Genomic DNA, 27,391 nt, shown 5'->3' on the forward strand with positions numbered 1-27,391 from the left:
GTATTAGGTGTTCAATAAGTATTGAATTAAACAACCAAACTTCATTGTTTCTCTTAGGACATTGCTAATACCACTGGCTAAATATTTGGAAGCTTGCACCTCATTCTATTTAGTCAAGGAACTAGTATAAATGACCCATGGATATGAACAACAGGGTGGGGACTGACTGTGGGAGAAGGGATGGGGTGAGTGGGGCAGGGGAGAGCAATGGGGCAAAAATGGGACAACTGTAATAGAACAATAATAAATTAATTAAAATTCTTTTTTCTGTGATCCACAGGTTTGTAGCATCCAAAAGACCAAGATAAATCTTTCAAATAATCTTTAATGCAGATTTAGCAATAGGAGTAAGTTATACATAAAAACAAACTAAGGGGAAATGTGTGTGCAGCAACTTAGATGTTATGTTCTTAGGTTCCCAAATGTCATTTTTGGGGTGAAGACTAAAAACATAATTTAACAATAAAGTAATATCATATTTATGTATTTCCATGGAAACTGCTTTCTCTTTCTAGAATCTGAAGGCTCCTGTGTAAGACCGAGATCTTTACAAGGACCTACGTGGCCTTATACAATCTCTCACCTATCCACCCCTTACCCCCAGGCCTCACCTCCCAGCACTCTCTTTATCGTTCTAACAACACTGAGCAACTTGCTGCCACCACCCCTAACCTTCTAGGCATGATATCACTCCCACAGAGAATGCCTACACAAGAATGTAAGTTTCATGAAGGCAGGGATCCTGTGTATTTTATCTGGCACGTCATGGGCCTTCAGTAAGTATTTCTTGAATTGAATTATTCAGTCAGACCCGGTGTCAGTGCCTTAATGGTAGCCAGCATCAGACCACAGAACAAGTGGGCAGGAAAGCCATTTTGCAAGGTCGCATTCTCTAATATACTTTCAGGAACACTAATAACCATTCAGGGGCAACAATAGTAATAAGGATAAGTTTTAATTATTGAGCATGTACTATATGCCAGCCCAACCAGGTAAGTTACATGCTTATGTCTTCAATTTCACTATCCTGAGGATCACTGAAAATTCAGGAACTTGTCCAAGGTCACACACCTAGGAGGTGAAGAGGACAGGATCTGTTTAATTGTAGAGGATGAATTTTAAGATTTTGTGAGCTTTACTTTCTAAGTAGGGAAGTTACATTTTTAACTCTTGTTATTAATTTGTTTTTTATGTATGGGCAAAGAATGTGACCTTTCACCACTTCTGCCTTTTGGAATCCATCTGAGGTTTTTCTTGGTGGTCTGGTATGTGATCAGTCTGATTAAATATTCCATGGAGTCTTGAAATGGAGGTTTATAGGATCCAAAGTTCAGTGTGATTGTCTATTACTTCAGCCTTACTAATTATATCATTTAAATCCTTCAGTTATTAAATTTAATGTTTGATCTGTCAAAAATTGAGATGAGTATCAGTATTTGAAAGTAATTGTTTTAGTTTCCATTTCTATGTTCCTAACCACATTTGCGATTTAAGTTTTAATATCTAATATGAATTTCAGTATCAGACCACTGTTATAAGTTTTTAAAAATTTTTGAGTACTCAAGAAAAGAGTGAGAAATGGAAGACTGAATCAAAGGAGAAATAGGAGGTGGCTATAATGAAAGAAGCCAATAGAGATGTTAGTGTCAACTTCAAATACCAAATCAAAGCCAAGTGGTGAAAATAGGCAGCCTAGCATCGTGGTTAGAAGCAGAGACCTTGGAACCAGACAGCTTGGGATAAATCCCAGCAGTGTAATTTTGTAGATTGGGTAAGTTACTAACTTCTCTATGCTTCTGTTTCTTTGAGTGAAAAATGGTCATGATAATAATACCTATGAAGGTTAATGTGAAGATTAAACAATTTAATATTTAAAAGTGCTTAGTACAACTTAGCAATGTATATAAGTAGCTATTAGCTATGATCATCCCTCATATTAGACTCTTTTTGATCAAAAGGTATAGAACTTCCAGACCTGTAAGTGTAATGTCATTTGTACTGTGTCATTAGTCAATATTTATTAAGCACTTATCCTTGACAGGTATTATGTTGGTGACTGGGAATATAATGGGCATACAGAGTCCTCGTGCTCATGAAGTTTACCACTCAATGGTAAACATGGTCATGAAACCATTAATTTTATAAATCATTGTCAAATTACCCTCATATCCCATGATACAGAGGGGAGTACACAATGCTGGGAGTATACATGAGGGTACAGTACATAGGTCAGTCTGAAGGCTCAGCTAATACTGCCTTTTTGTGACATATTTGTAACCTATTGCTTCATAACCAATTACTACAAATACTTAGTGGTGTAGAACAACAAATACTTATTATCCCACAGATTCTGTGGGCAAGGAAAGAGGGAATCAGTTATCTGATGGTTCTGGCCGAGTCCCTCATGAGATTGCAGTCAAGCTGCAGGACAGAGTTGCAGGCACCTGAGGCTTAATGGGGTCTTCCAGACCCACTTCCACAATAGCTCCTTCACATAGCTGTTTGCAGGGGAACTCGATTTTGTGCCATTGGGCCTCTTTGGAAGGCAGCTTGAGTGTCTCCATGATGTGGCAGCTGGCTTCTCTCAGAGCAAATAATCCAAGGCTGATCAAAAAGGAAGCCATCATGTCTTTTATGACCAAGCCTCAGAAATAACATATGTCACTTCAACCATATTCTATTTATTAGAAGTAAGTTACTAAGTCCAGGGCACAGTTAAGGAGAAGATATTTAGACTTCACTTTATAAAGGGAATGTTAAAGAATTTGTGGGTATATTTCAAACTACCACATGAGGAACTAGTGTTTTTTCTGAGATGACTAGGATGAATATTGAAGATATTCTGGACTAGGGGTTGACAACTTTTCTTGGAAAGGCCGTATTTGAGGCCTTTTCCACTCTGGCATTGTAGCATGAAAGTAGCTATAGACAATATGTAAATGAATGGACAAGCAGTATTTCAGTAAACTTTGGGAGCAGGGGTTGGGATGGGTGAAGGAGAGCAAAGAGGGACAAATGGGGACAACCATAATAGAATAACCATAAAAATGATTGAATAAAAAAAATAAAATAAAAGATACCTGCTTAAAAAAAAGATCCAAAAAACTTTATTTACCAGAACAGATAGATAGATGGCAGGCTGGATCTGGCCTATGAGCTAATTTGTTGACCTCTGTAGACAAAACAAGAGTAAAAGGGTAGAGGATTATTCCAAGCAGAAGAAGCAGAAAGAATAGCATTCTCATGAATTAAGGAGTATAAAGATATCTAAAACAGAGGGTTTTTCCCCCATGTCTAGGAGGTTTATTGTAACATGGTTAATAATGGAAAAAAGAAAAGTAGGAAACACTTATTTACACAGATAAATTCTAAAAACATAAGTATTGTTGAGGTAAAAACTGAACTGCAAAAGCTTTGTGCAATATGGCCAGCATTTATGTAAATTAAAAAACAATGCACTCTGTTGTTAGATGCATACTATTTCTGAGGACATACATATATAAAAAGAGCACAAAAACATGAATGGGAAAGACAGACACCAACTTGAAGATGATGGTTTCTCTCTAAAAGAATGGTGTTGAAGACAGTTGTGGGACTTCAACATTTTGTTATGTTTATGGCTTTTCAAAAATTTAAATTGTGGTAGAATACACACAGTGTAAAATTTACCATCTTAACCGTTTTTAAGTGTGCAGTTTAATAATGTTAAGTATATTCATATTGCTGTGTAACTAATTGCTAGAACTTCTGCACCTTGCAAAACTGAAACTGTGCCCATTAAACAACTCCCCATTTCCCCGTAACCCTCAGTTCCTGACAATTATTGTTCTACTTTCTGTTTCTATGCGTTTGACTACTCAATATTCCTCACATCAGTGAGATTATACACTATGTGTGTTATTTCACTAAGCATAATGTCCTCGGGGTGCATTCATATTGTAGGAGGTGTTCAAATTTCCTTGCTTTTGAAGGCTGAATGATATTCTGTTGCTCTTTATATACCAACTTTTGTCTATCCACCCATCTGTTGGTGGACTTTTCAGCTGCTTCCATCTCTTGGCCATTGTGATAATGTTATGAACATGGGTGAACAAATTTTAAAGTTTTGATAAAAGAAATTATCGGTTGAATCTGTGGTAATATAGTAACCTGAGGTTCTTTTCTCCTTCCATTCTCCCACAGCACATTTCAGCCAAACTTTCACTCACACTAGCTACCAAAATTGCTGTAGTCAAGGTTACTAATGAGGTTGCTAATGACCTGCATGTTGCTAAGTCCTGTGGTCAATTCTTTGGCCTCATCCTATTAATCTCTCAGCGATAATTGATTAGGTGGTCATTTGTGCATCCTGGACTCATTATTTTCACTTGATTTCCAGGATGCCACACTCCTGGTTCTCCTCCTACTTCACTGGCTATTCCTCTTCAGTCTCCTTTGATGCTATCTCCTTACTTTTCCTACCTCTAACGTTGAATTGCCCCTGGGCTTAGTCCTCTGACTTTTCCTCCTTATGCTCAATCCCTAGTTGATTTTATCTACGCTCTCTGCTTTAAGTGCTATCTATTCCCCATCTCAGATTTGTAACTGTAGCTCTTCTCCCCTCAAATAGAGACTCATCTATTCAAACCTCCTACTCAGCATCTCCACTTGGATGTCTAATAGCACCACAAACTAAAGACATGCAAATCCAAACTCTTGGTTTCTATCTATTTAACTTCTCCCCTCCAGTCTTTCCTGTCTTTGTATTTCAATCTCCATTCTTCCTGTTATTTGGACTAGAAGCCTTGAAGCCTAGGACTCTTTACTTTTCTCTTTCTCTGGTCTGCAGGCAATCTGTCAGGAAGTCAAGTCAGCCTCACCTTCAACACATCCAAACTCAACTCCTCATTGCCTCCACTGTCACCCTGGTCCAGGGTTCTATCGTGCCCTGCTGGAGTTATTCCAATTGTTTCTTCCTAGTCCCTGTGGTTCTGCCCTTACCACCTCCCTCACTTCTCATGCCCAACCCCAACCCCAAACCACACTGCAGTCCAGCAGCTGGAATCATCATTTAAGAAAGTGTATCATAGCATGGTTTGTTTTTGCCCAGAATCTTCCAGTGGTTTTCCGTATTTTTTAAAGTAAAACCGGTGTTTTTACAATGGACTCCTAGGACCCCTCCTCCCATCATTCCCCACCTCTGCAGTTTTCTGATCTACTACTTTCCCATCCCTTATGCAGCTCTAGCCAGTCACTTAAGCATTTGCTGTTCCCTCTGCCTCGAATATCTGCACAACTGTTTCCTTCATTTCCTTTAGGTCCTTACTTATATGTCACCTTTCAACGAATCTTTCCCTGATCACCCGATTTAAAAATTGCAACTCATCCCCACCCCCAACATGTCCTATTCCACCTCCCTGACTCATTTTCCTTTATAGCACTATGACAAACTGGTTTGCCCTCCTTTTAAAATTATTGTGCCTTTCTCCCATGGGAATTTGAAATAAAAACCCATGAGGGCTGGGATACTTTTATGTTTGGTTCATGGCTGTATTTCCTGTGTCCCCCTGCATCAAATTATTACTTGAGTGTATGAATTTGCCATATAGTAGTCCCTCTCTCTTTTTTTTTAATGTGTTTTATTGATTATAATGTTACATTTGTCCCAATTTCCCTTCCCTCTTCTCCCCTCCACCCGGTGGCCCCCCTCCCTCCAGTTGTCCGCCCCTTTTAGACCATGTCCATTAGTTGTGCATATAGTTCTTCTCAACCTCTCTCTGTCTATTCCATTCCCTCTTACCATGATTCTTAATTCCTATATCATCTCCCTCCCTCTCCCCATTCCCCCTCCCTGTTGACCTCCCCCCAATATATTCCCCATACCTATAGTTCTTTTTCCACTCTCGTTGCCTGTTTAGTTTGCCTTTGTTTCAATTCCCTAGCTTCTGTTGTTTCTTGTGATGCAGTTTTCATTTTAGATTTCATAGTTTTGATCCTCCTTTTTCTAAACCAGTCCCTTTAACATCTCATATAACAGTGGTTTGGATCTAATGAACTCTTTCAGTTTTGTTTTGTCCTGGAAACACTTTCTCTGCCCTTCTATTCTGAATGACAATTTCACTGGATAGAGTATTCGTGGTTGTAGGTTTTTGCTTTTCATTACTTTGAATAATTCTTGCCAGTCCCTTCTTGCCTGCAGGGTCTCCCTTGAGAAGTCAGCTGATAGTCTAATTGGGATCCCTTTGTACATGATTCTTTTCTTCTCTCTTGCTGCTTTTAAGATTCTCTCTTTATCTTTAACTTTTGACATTTTGATTATAATGTGTCTTGGAGTGGTTCTCCCTGGGTCCAGTTTTTTTGGAATTCTCTGTGCTTCCTGGACCTATAAGTCTATTTCCTTCCCCAAGTTTGGGAAGTTCTGCTTTATTATATTTTCACTTAATTTTTCAATTTCTAGTTCATCTTCTTCGCCCTCTGGCAAACCAATGATTCTTATGTTGGGCCTTTTATAGCTGTCCCAGAGGTTTCTGATCCTCTCACCCTTGCTTCCCGTTTCCTCTCTCTGCACTGGTTGACTGTTCCTTCTCTATGTTCTGGTTTGTTGATATGAACTCTGGATTCTTTTTCCTCACCATCTGTCTCGTATGTGGTTTTGTTCCTTTCGTTATGAGTGTTTTTTGCTTCTTTCTCATCTTTTTCCAGATCTTTTGTTAATTCTGTAAGCCACCTGATAACAACGGCCCTGAACTGAGCCTCTGACAGGTTTCTTATTTGTTCATCTGTCAGATTCTTCATCTGTTGCCTGGTGAGCTGCGCCACCAGGATTTCTATAGTTGTCTGCCTCATTTTGACAGATGCGTTTTGTTTTCTTGGGCCGGCTATATGGGGCAGTGCCTGTGTACTCGTCACAACCCAGCGACCGGCGCCTATCCGCAACCTATTTCGCAGCCCTGTGGCACTTTGTGTGGGGGCGGGGGTCCAAGATGGAGTCACACAGTTATTCCGCTAGGAGACCGGGATCTGTCCTCCCGCCCTCTGGGCCTCACTGTTCAAGGCGATGTGGTGGCTGCTTCTCTCAGCGTTGGGGTTGCAAGCTGCCGGGGGTTCGACTGCAGCCGGGATTGTCCTCTCTGCCGCTGGGATTGTCCTCCGTGCCGCTGTCCCTGGTGCGACTGCAAACAGCACCACCCACTTTCTCTCTTCCTACCTGCCCAAAGGGCGCCGCTGGTTTATAACTTCATACGTTGGGCTTCCGTGTAGTTTTATTTTCTGGAATTTCTAGTTATCTTTTGTTTTGAAGTAGTTGTATTCCTCTCTAGTTGTAGAGGGAGACCGAGCGTGTCCGTCTAAGCCTCCATCTTGGCCGGAAGTCAGTAGTCCCTCTCTATATCGCGGTTCAGTTATCGTGGCCTCACTGTATCGGGGGATTAAAAAATATTATATTTATTTATCACGGATTTTTTTGTTATATCATGGGATTTTGTGATACTGTATATGTATGTTGTTAAAGTTACATAGGTTTAAGAGTGTAGAATAAATGTAAGGTTCCTGCTTTGTGGAGGGGTCTAGAATGTAATACCTGCGATAAGTGAGGGAATACTGTATCTTAAAGCTGATGTGAGTTAATGTTTGAGATATAGTGTTACTGTCTTGTTGTTTTCCCCAATTGATTTTGTTCCTTAACAGTGGTAATTTTTATTTTTTTAACAGTGGTAATTTTTAAAATACAGTATGGCTTCAAATTATTTGATACCCTTCCCCAAAATCTTAGCAGGCTTAAAACTACTTCAACCAACAGAGTATTGCAAAAGTGATGCTATGTAACTTGTGAGGTTAATTAGTAGAAGGTTGTACAGTCTCTGGTTTATTTACCAAAACTCTTGCTTTTGGAGTCTGTGCACCTAAATGTAAAAGGTTGGATTACCCTGAGGCTGCCATGTTGTGAGAAAGCCCAAGCCACAGGGAGAGCCATATTTAGATGCTCAGGTTGACGATATCTGCTAATCCCAGCCTTCAAGTCATTTATCGTCCAAGGCACCAGACAAATGAGACAAGAAACTGTTTTGGAAGTGGATCCACCAGAACTATTTATTCTAGCTTCCTGACATCATGCTGTAGAGACACAATTGATACTCTGTTCTTTATGAATTCCTGACTCAGAATTCATGAGCATAATAAAATGGTGGTGGTTTGACACACTAAGTTTTGGTATGGTTTATTGCACAGTAGTAGTAGATCACCAGAAACGTAAGAGGATAAGGCCAGGTAAAAATAGTAAATTACCTTTGAAAGGAAAGTTAAATTTTGATTTAACTTTTTTTTGGGGGGGGGGGCGTTATCTTCTGAAGAATACAGAATGGGCAAAAAGAGGTTTACAGTTGTGAGTATGCCAAGTAGTGTATTCTTGTATTATAATTTATTAATTATTGTATTGTTTATTTGTGTTACAACTGTAAACCTACCTTTGCCCATCTCTCTATGGTGTGTGCAACCATTATTCTGTCAGGCTCATCTTAGAAGCCAACGTCCATAACTCACTAGACTCTAGATGTTTATTAACTGCCAAGAAACATCACTCCAATGAACCACTTGAGATTTCATGCTAAAAATTCTGGGTTCTTGGTATATTTCCATGTTGATCACATGGAGGAGATGATAGTTTTAGACCAGTTAAGGCCAATCCAGTCATGAAATTATAGGAAAAAATTTAAACTGGGGGTCAGTGTAATGGTGAGATATTAAATTTTGTGATGTTGCCAATTTTCTTCTTTTATTTTCACTCTGCTTTTAAAACTGAGAATTGGTGTGACTAAAAATACCAGCCAGAGATCAGCATTTCAGAGTCAGCTGCCTATTAAAAATCTGGATATTCTTGTAACTGGAAGGGCCATTAGAAGCCCACTCATAAAGCCCCATATTCTGCAGATCGGAGAGTAGGGGTATGTGTGCCCAGAATCTGTCTGTGACTGTGGACTCCTGATTCCCAACTCTCTGTACAATGTTCTTCCCTTTCAATAAGTGCTTTTTAGCCTGTAGTCTGGTTCAAAGACAAACTTCTTGCATGCTGGCTGGGCCCTGTGAACCAGCTAACACGGTGTACACCATTGTGTTTATGTGTGCTTTTGTGTCCATTAGTAGAGAGAATCCACACCTTCCATCTGATTCTTACAGAGATCGGTGACCCAGAAAACCATAGGTACCACTGTTCTTGATGATTTAACACTGTCATAGGGGGCTAAATGGCAGTGAAAAAAAGTACAACAAAAAATAAGAAATATCAGAATAAGTTAAGTCTTGTATATCTCTCATACTGACACCAGATGCCCTGGCAAAACCCTTTAGTTGTTTAAGATCAGTGTATAATGCGTGCATCTTTCAGATGGTTAGGGAAAGTTGGAGCACCAACTATCTTACTGTCTCTTTAGAAAAATTTGGCCAGTACTCACATATTAAACTCAATTTGTGATTCAAAAGCAATGCACTATCGAGGGCTAATTAGGCATTATTTCTGTTTGTATCCATTGCAGTATTTAAGGCAGAGAGATCTGGGATCTCTACAGATAATCCTGTAAACACAGAGGATAACTTAACAGAAGTTTATTTTTCATGTATAACCCCTGATGTGGGTGCTCAGCAGCCTTTTCAGATGGTGTTTTGAGAATCCAGCCTCCTTTATCTTGGGTTCTGCCAACTTTTTGGGTCTTGAAGTCCTTTGCTTTTAGTCAGCTGTCAGGGAAATGGGCAAATTGAAGACAGGCTAGGAAGTTTTTACAGAAGTTGAGTTTCTCATTTCTACCCACATTCTACTGGCCAGATAAGTCACATGGCCCCTCTCCATACAAGGATGGTGGTGATGAGGCTTACTAATAACCACTCAACACCAGCGATTTCAGCAGGTGTGCCATGGCAGGCATACTGGTATGCCACAGTATTTTTAAAATGTGTGATTACTGACTATGTAGTCAGGGGCACTGACTTCTTTTCCCTTAGATTGTCAAATAAAAAAGTGACAACATCCCATACAACAGTAGCTATTTGGTGTGAGTTAATCAAAATTATACCTGCTTTTTGTGTCATATCAACAAAAAATATATTTTTTGGTGTGCCATGGAATTTAGTAATTAGTTTATGTGTGCCATGAGATGAATAAGGTTGAAAACTGCTGATCCGTACTAATGAAGAGAAGCATGAATCTTCATTGGACATCTGGTCGCCTCTGCTGCAGTGAAAGTGAGCATTTTAGGTTTCTAAATTTAAGATATGGATTACATGTCTGAGGTGGAACTTTCAGACAGTCTATGAAATCTGAATGTGAATTACAATCTTCACTTACTCGAATTAAGGTGATTCTCAGAAACTATGAAGTCAAGATTGATTGGAAAATAATGCAGTCAAGAAAGGAAAATTATAATCCATGGGTAATTGGGGATATCATTAATAGTTCATTTTTTTAAATAGAGTGACACAGAGGGTAAGGACCCAATATGGATTTTAGCTGGTTTATACTGTAGTCGTCGGCGGCGGCGGCAGCCGTCCGTCTCGAGAGACGATGGTGTAGCTTCTTAAGAGTCTATCTGCACCGCCGAGAATGGCTGTGCAGTCCAACTCGGGAGTGACACGATATCTGTCTCCTCCCATGTTGAATCGACATCTTGCGATGACGCTGGAGTGTCCTCTCCAGTGAAGCTGAAGCTACAGAGCCTGGGCAGGGTGATATGGAGGGTCTGCTGTTGCCCATGCAGCAGACCCCCCCTCTCTTCGCAGCTGAAGGGTCCAAGGGAAAGACGGAGTCAATACAGCTTGGCTTCAGGTGCACCGCAGGAGTTGCCGGTGTTGACTGCAACGTCAAACCGCCTTAGGGACTCCGGCTCTGGATTTTCTGTCGGGGTTTACTCCCTTAGCCTTTCCCCTGAAGAGGTATGCCGCAAGGCAGCGGAGGTTTTTTGGAGTCAGAGTTTTCCTTCTCTGATGTACCCTGACTGGAAGATCGAACCAGCGACACTTAGCTCGCAGGCCGACGCTCAATCCACTGAGCCAAACCAGCCAGGGGTTATACTGTAGTAGAACTTGCATAATTATAGAAAAGAGAACTCTGTTTCCATTTTTTGCAAAACTATTGCTACAAGTTTAGCTTTGTTAGTGCATATTTTTTCCTTAAAAATGTTTTCATGCTTGGCAGAAATTTTAATAGCATATGCCTTTACCCGATGGGTTTTAGTTGTGTTGTGTTGCTTTGTTGTTTCTTGGTTTCTTAATTTGTTTTATGCAAGCTTAACCTCTCTCCTTAAATTACCTTATGATTTTTATTTTGGAACTGGGATTGATTATGGTATGAAATTATCATGAATTTCATTCTCATCATTTTTTGTTAAGATACTTTTAATGCTACATGGTATCAGAACTGGTGACCTGTGAAATATATTTTTCTACTACTTACTGTGGAACAACTCTGACAAGTGACTTACTTTCCACGTTCTCATCCATAAGATTTTATTGGTCCAGTGATCTCTATTTCTCTTGGAATTAATATTTAGGGTTAACTAGCTTTCTATGGAAATTTCAAGTGCTATGTGATTCACACAGTGGGGTGCCAGAACTGGACTGTAGTAGCCCACAATGGCCGAACAGTGGAAACTTGTTTTAACAACCTATGTTACAAATTAAATATCCAAACTCATGATTAAAGAACTTATACTAGTTTCCTAATTTTTGTTTTATTTTATTATTATCTGTGCTCTTGAGGTTATTAAATATCTATTGTGTCCATATGGTGGAAATACCATACAATGGGGTGTTATTTCACCTTCCTTCCCAGTTCTGCATTCAGTGACACTAGTTACGTAGCTTGAAGTCGGCCATGGTGGGTGCTGTTTGTTATACATTTACCAGCAGCCCAGGGTACCCACCACACAGATCATACTCCACATGTCATGTTGAGGCCTGAAGGAGACAAGTTGTGCCAGAAACACTGTGGATGCACAAAAAGGGACAGCAGCTTTTAAGGCCATTCCTTCAGAAAATCTCTGCTGTTACCATGGAGCCTAAAAATGACCAGTGTTGCCAGATCATTGCTTTCCAGAGACCCCAAAAGGGCACAGAATCTCTTTCTGTTTCTCTAGTCATAAAACAGATTCTGAAATACTTGACTCTCCCTTTCAGGGATATATTAGAGGAAAAAAATATCCTAACTGATATGAGACCATTTTGAGTAATTAAGAAGCACAAATTCTATTCTAATTCTTCTTAAGTTTGAGGTTGAGAAGGAATTTTGCACAAGTTTGCTGGTCTGTGCTAGCGATGATTTTGAGAAGAAAATATTCCCCCCAACCCAGTTCCCCTGACTGCCACAGTCCGGAGCTATAATGGTGATTCTGCAGGGCTGGCCCCTGGACGTGGGCACAATGGTGGTCCCTGACCAGGTCTTGAGTGCTGGCAAGTAAGAACGATGTAATAGGATATGGGTGAAACGTCATCTGTTTTCTAATCCTGGAAGGACTATCTTTTATCAGGGATTCTGTTCTTCTGACAACCTTTACATCAATATATTCTATCTTTATGAAATGACAGTGATACTAGATGATAATTGTGCAGGTAGGATTAATTTTAATGTCCATACTTGAAAAAAGCTAGAAATTATGTTGATCCTCTTTCTCCAATGTCCAATTTTTTTTGTTTTTGCTGTTTCTTTTTTCTTTTCTTTCTTTCTTTCTTTTTTAAAAAATTGTTTGTGGTTCAGTGGAATGTAAAGGCCTAAAACTACTGTGACTTTAACTGATTTTTCCGAAAGCAAATAAGTCATGGAATTACTCCATATGTGACTTTTATTCAAATAATTCTTAATGGAATTATTTTATAGGTAACTTGTATCAGCAGCATGGACATGTGTTGGCACTTTTATTTACTCCTATCATTGGTTACTTTCATAAAAGTGTTGATAATTAATATTAAGAAAATTAAAGCATGAACTGAAAAAAAACTTTGTTTATCTCTTCTCTTCTGCCAAGATGATCTTTTAAAGTTCACTAGAACTGTTCTTTTGAGTAGAAGTGTGCAAAAAGTGAATCTTCAAGCTTAAAAATTGCAATTACATTGTTTGCTTTTTACCTAAAAAAATATTCATCATATTCCAGACGTTCTTAAGTCTACATCTGGCTTTAACCATTTTTGTCTCCCCTTTAATACTGTTGATATTAATGACAGTTTTAATTTCTTGGCACAAACATATCACATACACACACACACACACACGTGATTTTGAACAAGGACCAAAACTGTAAAGGAAGCAAGAGATTCACAGAGTTTCATCAGATCAGTTCACTCCAAAATGGGACACAGTTGTACTGAAAAGGTTTTAAATTGCTCATTTCAAACTTACCTCAGTAGCAAAATGCCATGCGTGCAACAGATTTGCAACTATGTTAGTCATTTTCTTTCCTGCATTTTCTTGCTGTGTTTGTATTGAGAGCACAGAGCAATGTAATTTAGTAAATTATGATTTGATAGCCGGGCAAGAGCCTCAGTGTTGAACAGTATTTGGACTATAATTGCTTGCTGGCTTTGTCACAGTTGACATTAATTATTGATGGAAGTTTCAGAAATAGCGCATGTGCCAGGAGCTTTGCACCGGAACTCAGGCTCCAGGCAGGAGGGATGCTAACGAGGGTGGGGAAAGAGGCACCTGTGGCTTGTTTATGTCTGTGCACAGCAAACCTGTATCCGGTGGGCTGTGTGGTACCTGTATGAAGGTCATGGTGTAACGGGAGGATGAACCGTCAGGCTTATTTCTATCGTGTTCCTCCCCAGGAATTGCACCGAAGAAGCCAACTTCAGCCGGAGCCAGCCAAGACGAAGGCTCTCCAGACTGTCATTGAAATGAAGGTAGGAGCTGTTCACATTTGTTAAAACAACTGTGCCTCTGGAGTTTGGTTTAATTTGATGGTGCCTAACATAAAACATGTGAATTGAATGTTGTATTTTTCTCTAGGCACTCTGGTGAGTGCTTTTTTTTTTTCTGAATCTTTTTGCCTCCTGGGTCTATTTAATTTCTTGCCCCTTTATTTAGGACTCCTTTTCTGAGCAAAAGAATAAAGGGCTCAAGTGTTCCTTGGCTGAAAGAAGCTAGGTTCATTTCCAGAGTATGGCCAATACTTTCAAACTTAAGGGAGGCTTTGTGTGTGCTTTAAGATGAATTTCTAAACCTGAAAATATTCTTTTTCCCTCCCACTCACATTACAATGAAAAGACACTTTGAGAAACTAAGATTTGGCAAAGATAAGGTGTTTTATATGCAATGGAGTCATTAAATAACTTAAACGATGCTATTAGTAAAATTTACTTATCAATGAATAATACTTTCTCTTGACTCCAGTATTTTCTCCTAACCAAGCCTAGAACAGTAATTTTTAAATTATTTCCAGGTATCCCTCTAGCTGTGGAAGCATTAGAGATATGCTATTTAAAAGAATAAAAAATCCTCCTGGATGGATTTAGGGCATTTAAAGAATAATGAGGTAAATGATGGCCAAGTCATGATACGTGATTAAGAAACAGTTCTAAATGAAACCCAATTGCTTTGTCAGAATCTAGAATTTGGAAGTCTTGTTACTTACAGTTTTTTCCAGAAGGAAGCAAATAGTATTTATCTTAAGAATAAATAACCCTTAATTTAACTTGCTCCATGGGGAAAAAAATAATTCATAACAACAATGTTTTCAATTTAATAATTTTACACTTGAGTTTAACACTCAAGAGTTGCTGGTCACCATCAGCCTACAAGGCAATTGTGAAGCTTGCTGATAGGAAAATGATTTTTCTCTTTCTTGTAGCACATGATTTTGAATTGTCTGCCAAAAAATTCCCATGTCCTGGGGAAAAAAGAAATTAATATGAACTATTGAGTTCTTGGCATGTACAATTCTGAGGTGGGATTTTTTTCCCTAGTCAATGACAGTGTATTAATCCACATATATTTTTGTGGAAATAATGTAGAATATTTGCTTTCAAACTATATATCTCTTGAAGGTTATGTGAATCTAGCACTCATAATGTGTTTGCAGCAAACTGATTTGAAAAATATTATCTAAGGAACCAACTGCCAGTAAGATTAAAAAATAATTGCTGATTTTGGCTCATCAATTCATTTTGAAATTATGTAATTTTAACTTATTTTGGAAAGATATTTATTCCACACCTGAGGGGGAGTGGTTTATATTTGAGATTTCATCCTCACTTCATATTTATTAGAACCAAACTTAAAACTTTGTTGAGCTGTTTTTGTTTTTTTTTTGAAGGAGGAAAAAGAAAAAGACAAAAAATTTTATTTTAAAGATTTTATTTTATTTTTTTGCAAAGACTCATTCAGTCCCCTCTCTACAAACTTCTACACCTACATCTGCACAATTAATAATGGATAAAAAGATTTTATATGCATAAAATCTATTTTAAAATTATTATGCCTTTTCTTTAAAAAGATAGAATATGTTGTAAAGTCTTTGGAGAAACCAGGAATGACATCTCTCCCAGTGCTGTGGGCATTTCCTAGTAAAGGTCACTATAAAGACAAATCTTTTTATGCTAGCTTACTGTTTTTAGCATCATATGTTTTGTTAGAAAACAGAAAAAAATCAATAAAATCACTTGTTTAGGCTATCTACCTGGGAAGGCATTCAAAACATGATTTTTAGGGCAAATTTACACCTATATAGTATTAGTAAATTGAGTCTGGGGTTTTTCACTTATGATGCCAATATAATCAATATATTTGTCAGGGAATCGAGCCTGGAGTTTTTCTGTTGTCTTTTGGATGCCTGGTCATTTACAAAGCACTGCTTTCTGTTTTGTCAGAGGAGAAGTTTGGGTTCCAATTAGCATCTCTACTCAACACACATAAATTGAATTATAGAGACAGCTGCTAGAGGGTCATTTCCTCAGCCATGTGTGTGTAGCTTGTGATAGAGGCTGGTCAGATCTCATCTGATTTTGTATATTACATCCCTTTAAAATTGGAGGGAATTATTGGAAATCAATATTTTACAAGCCTTATGGTTGACTACCAAGTAGAACTGACCCTTAATCCTGGTGGGTAGAATCTGAGACACTTTTTTGTTTTAACTTACACACCTTTGGGTAAACGTTAAAGTCATCTATAGCACCTTGGCAAAATCTGAAGTTAAGGAGAGTCTTCCTAGAGTAAACTGGATTGGTAGTTTCAGGGAGATGACATGAATTAAGGACTTAGAAGCCACCCCTACTTGTCCCTTGGTTCTTAGTGAATCTGACCTCTCCTCTTCTCCACACATGTACTTTGCATCAACTCTAGAAAGATATTTATTGTGAAACTGTGTAATCTTGCCCAAACTCAAACACTTTAGAACCACGATCTCATACTTCCAGTGACTCTTTACCTAACCCTCAGGTCTTTTAGAGTTGTGAAGATACATCTGTATGGGGTGAGCCTTGTGGAGGGCCATTGCTCACATCACAATGGAGGACAAATTTCTGGTAGCCATCACATCTGTTGCCAGCCACTTGAGCCAGGGTAGCTGAAGTCACCTGAATGAAAATGAAGGGAAGCAAAGTGAATTGAAGTTATTTGTGATTTATCTTCTTACAGGAAGCTCCAAGTTTTCATTTTGATCCTGATTTGGTCTGGCAGGTATGTTCTAGGTTTGCACTGTTAGAACACTGCTTGTGTCTCTCAGAAAGGTTAGTTTTCTCGTAGATGTTGCAGTGCTCCTCCTTTCTTGCTTTTGTGTCTCAAAATTCTTTACTAAGTTCCTCTCTCCTACTCTTATGGAGAATTGTAAAAAAAAAAAAGCAGTTTAAAGGCTTTAACCTTATTTTTTCTTTCTTTAATGTGAAATCTTATGAAAGAATGTGTTTTTAGTCTACTTTTATTATAAGTTTGACATGGCATAAACATCATGTTCAAAAGTTGCACTTTCTCGGGTTCATTCATAAAGTTGTATTGATGTTTCTTTTTGTTTTTCTTAAGGAAAATGAATTACAGTAATGACACTTGTCAGATAATTTCAAAAAGTTTTTGTTAGTCAGAACTTCTAAATGAATGAAAATCTAATTGAAAATGGCTTAAGCCAAAAGGAAATTTATTGGCTCATATAAATGGAAAAATACTCGAGGAGTATTGCTTCAAGCACAACTTGATCCAGGGGCTCAAAAGATATTAGCAGATACCATTTTCTCTCATTCCACCTCTTCATTTTGGCTTCCTTCATGTGAGCTGTATTTTCAGACAACCTCTCTATGCCTGTCTGAACAAGATGGCTGCAGCAGCTCCAACAATCACAGAAGGAAGGAACAGGAAGAAAGTTGTGTTTTAAAAAAATGCAAAAAACCCAACCAACCCTAATGATAATTACTGAGATATGGTATAAAACCTCACTCAAACTTAACAGCTCAGGCTGAAAAGCAAGTGCATGGAGTTCCCTAGCTCTCATTTGCTTATGAACTGAATGGCACTCATTCATCAATAAAAACAAGCTTCATGCTAACACTAAACTCAGCAGAATTTGTCAAGTGGGACATATATGAGTGATGTCAGGGTTTTAGTAAAAGTTGCAGAAAATATATTTGATTTGGTGAACTTGTTTTCTGAAGTAGATTGAGAAGCTAGGGGCATAATGTCACATGTAATGGCATCTCTGTGGCAATTGAAGTGAGGATTGTAGGAGTTTAGCTTTCCAGTCAAATGATCAGCCAGCGCACACGCGTGTCATGTGTGGTTTTTCTAGAGTAACATTGTCACCACTGGACTTTTCTATGGGAACTGCATTGTAACTAATTCAAGATTAAACCTGACTAAATTGCCTAAACTTTAGTGATGAGTTTGATTTTTGGTATTAAAACTAAAAACTAAGCCTTGTCTTTGTGCTCAGGCAGATGGCTACTCTTCTCCATGTGGTTGAGCTGACTGGCAGTTGAGTTAAGTTTCCCTTAAAAGGTATCTTGTTGTTTGGTCAGATTCAGCCATTTCAGTTCTACCAGGCATGGAAGAGATGTCCTGGAACATGGGGAAGGCAAGACCTACTTGCCAACCCAAGTTCACACAAGCTAGGAAGGGAGAGGTTTCAAATCCAAACCTAGCCCATTGAATGCATCCCAACTTCCACTGTGAACTTAATTCAAGTCCTAGGATCTAATCAGGAAAACCATATAATGCCTGAAATGTTTATCTGGCTCTAGGGTTTATTTCATCTGTCTTTTGAACTGTTATTTGTTAGAATCTAAACACTGAACTCTATTTAGAATTATTTCTTCTTCCAGAATGACATCTTCACATAAAATCTGTGTGAAGCCTAGTTTTTCTAGTCAAGCCATTATGATGGGTTTTAGGACTTAAAATATGCCTGGGCTCCTTTTGTGGCTATTAAAAAAATAACAGCAATAAGAACAACAATACCACCTACACACTACTGACAGTCCACAGGTCAGACACCACTAACCACACATGGGTGCCAGGCACAGGGAACCTGACATATAAAAACTGTGAAGAGGAATAATTAGCCCTCTTTTACAGATGAGAAAGCCATGGTTGAGAGGGGATAAGCAATCTGCCCAGGGTCCTATAGCTAGTTGACTGGCAGTTGACATTTGAACACAGGTTTCTCCTCCAAAGTTCTTACACCTCTAGTCCTCCGGTCTGCTTTTAATGAAGGTGGCTCATACATTCAACTGTTTTTTTTTTTTTCTTTGAACACTTACTTTGGAAATGATGCACTGAGGTTTGCATCAGAGAATGGGTTGAGGCACCTCATGAGAACTGGAGAGGTCTATTTGGTATTTTTGGAAAGGCCTTCTGTTGTATTTTGTGCATTAAAGCAAGATTCACCCTTTCTATATGTGCGTGTTATTAGCCTCCGAAATAGGCTCCAAACATGTACCCTAGAGCCAACATATGCCCTGTTTCCCCCTCTGAGTTTAAGTCTTGCCCTGAAGTCTTTATAACCGCAAGGAACATAGCTCATTCAAACTTGGAAAGCCCTGTGTTTTTGATGTGCACTATCCATTTACAATACCAAAAATTGTCCTTTAGCTTATTTTTTCTTGAGAAATTTCTTCATCTTCTCATTTTTCAACTTAGAAAAAAACTTGGTCCTATTTAACTATTTTTTTTAAATAAGGGGGAAAATGTGGGTTTTAAGTTATGGCCAGAAAAAGCAAAATGTCAAGTTAAATGTTAGCTCTGGATGATATATAGTTGTCATTTAGAAGCAAGGAAGATTTTTTTAAAAATGAGACTTCTTTTCTTCTTTGTCCAAACTCTTATGATGTGTTTGATTCTAAATAAGTTGCCAGTTGATGATTCCTGTAATAAACAGGGTTTGTTTGTATGAATTTGACTCCTGAAGTTGAGGCACAAATACCAGCATTTATCATGCATGTATTTTGTGCACAGCACCTTGGAGGGCCTTTCAGAAAAATTGAATGCTTAGTCTTTCAGGTGCTAATGAAAGAAGGACATTAACCAGGGTCTAAATATTGATCTAAAAATGGCAAAATAGGTTGCAGGGGCTCAGAGGATATCACATGAGAGAGGGGTAGGGGATGCTTCTTGGAGGAGGCAGCACTTGAGTAGGGCCTTGAAAAATTGATATGATCTTGATAAAGGGAAGAAGGATGGCTTATTAACAGTATTAACAGAGAGAATGATATGCATAAAGGCAAGGAGGACGGAAAATATAAGGAGTATCTGGGGAAGATCAAGTCATTCAGTTTGGTTGAGAGGAGACTTTAAATTTAAAAAGAAATGGAAGATCAAATTAAACCATAAGAAAGTGAGACAAAAGAAAGAAAGCTATCCAATCATCTGTTGATGGGCACTTGGGACGCTTCCATGTCTTGGCTATTGTAAATAACCCTGTAATAAATATAGAAATGCTTAAATCTTTTTGAATTAATGTCTTGGATTTCTTCAGATAAATACCCACAAGTGGAATTGCTGTGTGATAAGGTAGTTATATTTTTAATTTTGTGAGGAACCTCCATCCTGTTTTTTATAATGGCTGCACCAATTTACAATCCCACCAACAATGCACAAAGTTTCCCTTTTCTCTATACCCTTGCTAACACTTGTTTGTTGATTTATTGATGTTAGCATTTAGGTGTGAGGTGATATCTCATTGTGGTTTTAATTTGCACCTTGCTGATAATTAGTGATGCCGAGCATCTTTTTATATGTCTGTTGGCCATCTGTATGTCCTTCTTGAAGAAATGTCTATTCAGGTCCTCTGCTCATCTTTTAATTGGATTTATTTATTTGGTGGTAAGTTGTATGAGTTCTTTATAAATTTTGGATATTAACCTCTTATCATATGTATCATTGGCAAATGTCTTCTTCCATTCGATAGGTTGTCTTTTGTTTTGTTGAAGAGGTACATATATACTATGGAATGTTACTCAGCCATAAAAAGAATGAAATCTTATTATTTGCCACAACATGTATGGACCCAGAGGGTATTATGCTAAGTGAATTAGTCAGACAGAGAAATACAGATTCCATATGATTTCACTTATGTGTGGAACCTAAAGAACAAAATAAATAAACAAACAACGGAAACAGACTCCTAGAAACAAAACAAACTGAAGGTTGCCAGATGAGAGGGGGTTGGGGGCCTGTGTGGAAAAGGTGAAGGAATTAAGAAGGACAAATTGGCAGTTATGAAATAGTCATAGGATGTGAAATACAGCATAAGGAATATAGTCAATAATATGGTAATAAGTATGTATGGAGCCAGGTAGGTACTAGACTTACCAGGGAGATTACTTTGTGAATTGTACAGATGTCCAACCACTATACTATATGCCCGAAGCTATTATAATATTGGATGTCAACTGTAATTGAAATATTCAAAACAAGAAATAAAGATAAAGGTTGAAATTAATGAAATTAAAACCAAACATATACTAGAGGAGAATACCTAAACCAAATGTCACTTATTTCAGAAGATTAACAAAAATTCAAATCCTGGTTAGAATCAAAGAAAATAGAGACAGCACAAATAACCGTTATCAGGAATGAAAGAGGGTCTTTGCTATCAACCTTGTTGACATTTAAAATACGTGAGGATTTTATTAGCAGTGTTATGATAATAAAGTTGAAATTTTAGATATATTCTTTTAAAAACACAACTCATCAAAACTATATGTGAAGAAATAGAATACCCGAGTTGCCTATATTAAAAATGACCCTAGAATTTAAAATCTTACCACCACCACCAGCAAAACCCCCTGATAATTTAAAAAGCAAACCAAACAAAATAACTGCAGGCCCACATGCCATCTTCATTGAATTTTTCTAAACATGTGAAGAAAAAAAATTACATCAGTCATACAGAAACTATTCTAGAGAATAAATAAAGGGGAACACTTCTCATCTTATTTATGAGGCCAGTATGACCTTGCTATTAATAGCCAACAAAGCCATTACAAGAAAGGAGATTTATAAGCGACCTCTTTCAAACCTCATGCAAAATATTGTACTGAACTGAATCCAATGACAATTAAATCACATGACTAAATTGTGCTTATTCCAGGAATTCAAGGACTTACTTTTGGATGTCAATCAATGTTATTTACCAAATATCAAATGTTATTTAATGGGATAAAGAAGTAAAATTAATGTAATTTTAATACAATGGGGGAAAAATGGGATAACAGTAATTGAAAAACCAAAAATAAAATAAAAAAAATATATAATTTTAATAAATGCAAAAAAAGCATCTGGTTATTGCAATATCCCTCCATGCGGTAAAAAAATGCTTTTAGCAAACTCAGATTAAGAGAGGATTTTTTTATGATAATAAGAGGTAGCCACAAGAAAGCTACGGAAAATACCATTTTTTATTATTAAGTATTGAAAACTTTCCCTATGATGTAAGGAACAAGACAAGATTGTCTATTATTGTCCAAGGTATAAGAATTAGAGAGGAAGAAGTCAAACCATTTTTATTTACAGACATCAAAATTGGTGTGTAAAAAGTCTCATTTAATTCATGTAGAAACTATTAACTAATAAATGAACTTAGCCAGAGAGGCTGTCAGTATTTTAAAATGAATCATATTTCTATATTCCAGTAACAAAATGAAATTTAGAAAACTCTATCACTTACAATAGTATTAAAAAACTGAAAATATCTAGGAGCAAATCTAACAATAGTTGTACAAGATCTAATTTAAAAAGAAGATACAAAATATAATTATATAAGGACTAGCCAAGATCTTGAAACAAATGAAATAGCTATTAAGAGTAGCATCGATAAATAATGGATATTTATACAATGAAAAACATTATGGCAATGAGAAGGACCAAGCTATTGCTTCCTGTAATAACATAATTAAATACCCCCAAACAGTGCTGAAAGAAACCAGACAAGAAAACACACAATATGATTCTGTTCATATGTGTTTCAAAAACAGGCAAAAGTAACCAGTGATGTTAGATGTCTGGATAGTGGTAAATCTGGAGAAGGAGGGAGGGATGGATGTCAAGAGGGAGCATGAAGGAAGCTTCTGGAGTACAAGTAACAGTCTATTTCATGAGCTGATTTGCTTGTGCCCAGGTGTAGTCACTTTGTCATAATTCATCATGCTGAAAATCTGTGATTTGGCTATCTTCTTCTGTATAATATAATTTAACAGTTCATTTCAAAATAATGGTAGAACAACTCAACAATTAAACTACAAATAGTCCTATTAAAAATTGGGCAAAGAATTTGAGTAGATATGTCCCAAAGAAAACATACATATGGTTCTAGCCAGTGTGGCTTAGTTGGTTAAGCATTGACCTATAAACCAAAAGGTCACTGGTTTGATTCCCAGCCAGGGCACATGCCTGGATTGCAGGTTAGGTCCCAACTGGGTGTGTGTGGGATGCATTTGATTGACATTTCTCTCTCACATTGATGTTTCTCTCCCTCTCTCTCTCCCTTTCTTCCCTTCTCTGTACAATCAATAAATTAAAAAAAAAAAAAAATTAAAAGAAAGAAAACATACAAATGGCCAGTAAGGATAAGAAAGGATGTCCAACAAGATTTATCATTATTGAAATGCAAATCAAAACCACAGATATATACACTTTATCCCCAACCAGAATCACTAAAATAAAAAGGACAACAAATGTGGGGGAATGTGGAAAAATCTCATATATTGGTGGTAGGAATGTAAAATGATTTAGTCCATTTTGGAAAACTCTTTGGCCATTTCTCAAAATGCTAAACACAGAGTAACCATGTGACCCAGCAATTCTACTCTTAGATTTACACCTTAACTGAATTGAAAACCTACATACATATAAAAAACTGTACACAAATGCTCATATCAACATTATTACTAATAGCCAAAAAGGCTAAAACAACCCAAATGCCCATTATCTTGTGTGAATAAGCAAAATATGGTATATCTAAACAGTGGAATATTACTTGGCAATACAAAGAAATGAAGGACCTATATATGCTACAACATGGAAGGACCTTGAAAACATTATGCTAAGTGATAGGAGCCAATTGCAAAAGGCCATGTATTACATAATTCCCTTTACATGAAATGTCCAATATAGGCATATGCATGGAGAAAGAAAATAGATTAGTGGTTGCTACAAACTAGGGGGAGGGGAGAAAAAGTAGTGACTGTTAATGAGCAGAGCAGTTTGGGTGATGAAAATATTCTGGAATGTGCTGTTGTACAAACCATACTTTAAAAGGGTGGGTTTTCTGGTATGTGTATTACATATCAATAAAACTGTTATTAAAAAATAAAGATATTATAAAGGAAAGGATTAATAACTTTGATTATTTAAAAATTAAAAAATAAAAATAGAACTATAAAATAACCAACTAAGAGCTGTATATCTAAGGTTTATAGTAGTTAGAGACTTAATATTCTTAATATATAAAGAGGTTATATGTAACAATTGGAATAAAAGCTTGATTGGGGGAAGGTACCAAAATGTTGACACTACTGAATGGGGAGATTATAAAGTATTTTTTTCACTTCTTTTTTTCCTCCTAAAATTTTATGTTATCAATAATATGCATTCATTGTATAGAAATGATTAGGAATTATTATTTAGGAAAAACAACAATAAATTGGTTAGAAGAAAAATTATTTTTCAAAAAGTTTAAAACTGTATAATTTCTTCTGTTCTTGTTTTCTTTTGCTAAGCTGAACTGAGGAGTCTCCAAAAGGGAGAAGGTTAGCTTATTTATGACAATTGAAAATTGGCTCTGCTTCTTACAACTTCTCTGAGCCCCAGCCTTCTCATCTGTGCAATGGGATGATGATGCTAGCCTGTGTAAGATGTGGTGGGGATTGAAGTGGAGTTAGACTGCATGGGAAAATCCCGGCACATGATAGATGCTCAATGAATCCCTTTTTTCTCCATTCCTTCACGTCCAGCCTGGAAATTGAGTTTTATCTGTAAAAAAGAGGTGGTACATTTGAGCGAGGACCACCAAAGAGAAGGAATTTAACAAACATAATTTTGGCAAAGTCTCTGCTCTGAATACACACACACACTTGTGGAAAGATTTCAAAAGCATCTTTGAAAGGAGAAACCAGTGGGGAAAAATAGCAACTCCCATTGAGCCTGTGGCATAATAAATGACCTAGGGACTAAGCTTTATGGCCATTGGGCCTTTGGCAAGTCACTTGACCTCTCTGGTTCTCATTATTCTCATATGGCATATGAAGGGATGGGATTTAGTGTCTTGCTTTCAATTCTTCCAAGTCTGGAGGCTTGGTGACTAGCTATTTGGACTCTCAAAGGACCTGCCTGGGGTGTATAAATTGACATGACATTCTTACAAAGTTTAAATCTTTGCTGTGTTTGCTCCATCTTGGTCAGCCCTGCTCAGGCCAGCAGCCCCTGCCCTCCCTCTTGCTGGTGCTGAGGTTCCCAGCCTATTGTTTATTTAGGGATTGCAATTTCCTTATTGGCCTGCACCCCCGCCAGCAGGGTTTAGAAGTCAACCACAGGCCTCATGTGAACTTCCCCTTTCAAGTTTCAGTAATGACAGTGTACCGGCCATCACATGTCTCATCCCCAAGGCATGGTCCAGTTTCCACATCCATCAGGCCACACTGGTGACTTGGGGTGGCCTGAATTCCTCTGTCGCCTGTTGCTTTTTCCATGAGACAAACTGGTTGAACACAGAAGGATTTGCGGTATGTTTTAGAAATCCTAAGAATGAGGCCCCAAACCAGGTCTGTTGGGGACTTGGAGGCAGTGGGTTCAAAGGAATGGGAAGAGGAAGTTCAGGTTGCTAGAAGGCCAGGAAGGAGATCTTCTTTACCCAACCTTTTCCTAAAGAGCATTGGAAGAGAATAGAGTGGTTAAATGACCATCTTTTTATGACTCCTGAAATTGCAAAGTAGAATTTCATCGAACCTCTGTGTGAGAAACGCTCGCAATAAAAGCCGGGACGCAGGACTTGAGCAGTAACTGAGGCAGTTGTTTATTCACAGGTCTGCAGCTCTGGGTGCAGCCTAAAAGCCAAATCAAGGTGTGAGCTGAAAAGATGGAGCTGGCTGTTTTTATCCCTAACACAAATAAAGCCCCCCGACCCTCTCCCTCTTCTACTTCCCCGTTTCTCACGCTGGATAGCTGGATACTCTGGAGTTACGATCTAATGTGAGTATCTAAATTAACTGAAGGTGAAAATTAACTCAGGGTGATCTGGTTATAGGTCTGTCTCCAGCTCTCCTTTGAAATTTCCCTAACTTGTTTGCTGGGGCTGTCTGGTTACATTTTCCCATTTTCCTCGAGTCTGGTGTTGACTATCTCTCCCCGTTTTGACCTCAGGTAGCCTTTGTTTTTAGAAGCATTTTTGCTGAGCTGCAGGATGCCCCTTTTCTGATTTGTAAATATGCTAATACTGTTAACTCTGGCTCAGAGGCCCTTTAATTACATTTGCCCTTTGTGGCTAATGATTTTCTACTGGTTTGGGAGTCACTATTTCCTTGTTTCTTACATCTAGGAATTCAAATCCTCTGTGTATTCAAATATATGTGAATGAAGATGTTCGTCCCACCTAAGGGTGGGCGGGGCTGCACACACTGAAGGCTGCTCTCTCTTCTGGAAGCAGTTTCTGAAATTTCTTACCCTTTCCCCTTGCCCCAACCTCTTCAGTATTTTCTTTCCACCTTGCTTTGTGATCTTTCAAGGCAAAAAACTGTATGGAAGAAAGGACCAAAATAGCCCAGCTTCTAGGTGCACATATTCTCTGAAGCTGGTCTTCTCTGAAAGGGAAAGCTCTGTGGAGGGAACCATTCAAGATTATTAAAGGTGTTGAAAATGATTTAAAAAGACAATTTAGGGAATACAAACAAGTTTTATTTAATGCTTCCAGACAGTCTTCATTTGGAGAACTGCAAAATGGGGCCAAAGGAAGAGAAAAATAGAAATTATCTCATTAACTGGGGCTACACAGTTTGGGGTGAGAAGGAACAAGGAAATAAGTATAGAGCCAGAGCTGTCTTGGCACTTGGGGATTTGCTGACTGGATATACTCTGTTTCTGGTCACAGAACATTTACAGGGACTTTAAAGCTATCTAAGTTTTGGTTTGCTGATGTGGCACCCTGGACAGAAGCCTCTCCACCTTGAGCCTAGAAGCTTGCTTCAACGAAAGAAAACCTTAGACAAGTTATTTACCTTTTGTAGATTTCCTGACCTTCAAATGGATAAAACAAGTACTTAATTCATAGAGGGAAGAACAATGCAATTTTTCTAGGATAGCGCTTGCATGAGTAATCAGTGTATTAGCTGTTGTTGTTTTAATTGAAGTTTTAATACTGGAATGAGAAACATTGTTTGCTTCTGTCACATGCCATTCATTTTGCATATTCAGATAATGCAAATATATTTACATTTTTAACATAAACAGGGAAGAAAACACATATAAATAAATCTTTCAATGTTTCCAAACTGAGGAATTTACAAGTAAATACAGATTTTTGTGTTCTCCCCTCTCCTCAAATGAAAAATGTCAGGGTGGGGCCAAGTCTTGATTGTTTTTACTCACTCCCTAGATGACTGATATACCTAGTCCATAGGCTTGCACTGGCGAGTCCCTGCATTTGGGTGTCACAGACTCATGGAAATGGGAGTGATTTTGGATTAGTAAGTGCTCCCTTCCATGCAGTGGGGATATGGAAATCTCTCATTATGCTGTGGTGGTGTTACCCATTTTGACATCTCTATCTATAGACTTATAGAATATTATATCTAATTATATTTTGGTGTTATCTTTTGCACTATTACTTGTGTGTTATATTCTTCTGGTTACTAATGACTGAAACCCTACTACTGTGTTTTGATATTCTGGGAAGTGGGTGATTCAGACATAGTTGCATCTAACTATTCAAATGATGTTATAGGGTCCAGTAATTCAGGCAGA

At 37.9% G+C, this 27,391-nt stretch overlaps 1 protein-coding gene across 3 annotated transcripts in view; it reads left to right on the forward strand.

Moving 5' to 3' along the window:
• The window catches only part of ERC2 (ELKS/RAB6-interacting/CAST family member 2), a 926,792-nt gene that overhangs the window by 260,086 nt on the left and 639,315 nt on the right, over positions 1–27,391 (forward strand). For all 3 annotated transcript variants that reach the window (XR_016512310.1, XM_090282950.1, XM_090282949.1), the window contains exon 3: positions 13,783–13,857. Coding sequence is in view for 2 of the 3 variants with exons in the window: in XM_090282950.1 (XP_090139076.1) it covers positions 13,783–13,857 (75 nt within the window). In the remaining variant the exon portion in view is untranslated. The remainder of the gene's footprint in view (positions 1–13,782; positions 13,858–27,391) is intronic.

This window comes from Furipterus horrens, unplaced genomic scaffold, assembly GCF_987537825.1.
Source record: "Furipterus horrens unplaced genomic scaffold, mFurHor1.1.pri manual_scaffold_7, whole genome shotgun sequence".
In the NCBI taxonomy this organism is placed as follows: Eukaryota; Metazoa; Chordata; class Mammalia; order Chiroptera; family Furipteridae; genus Furipterus; species Furipterus horrens.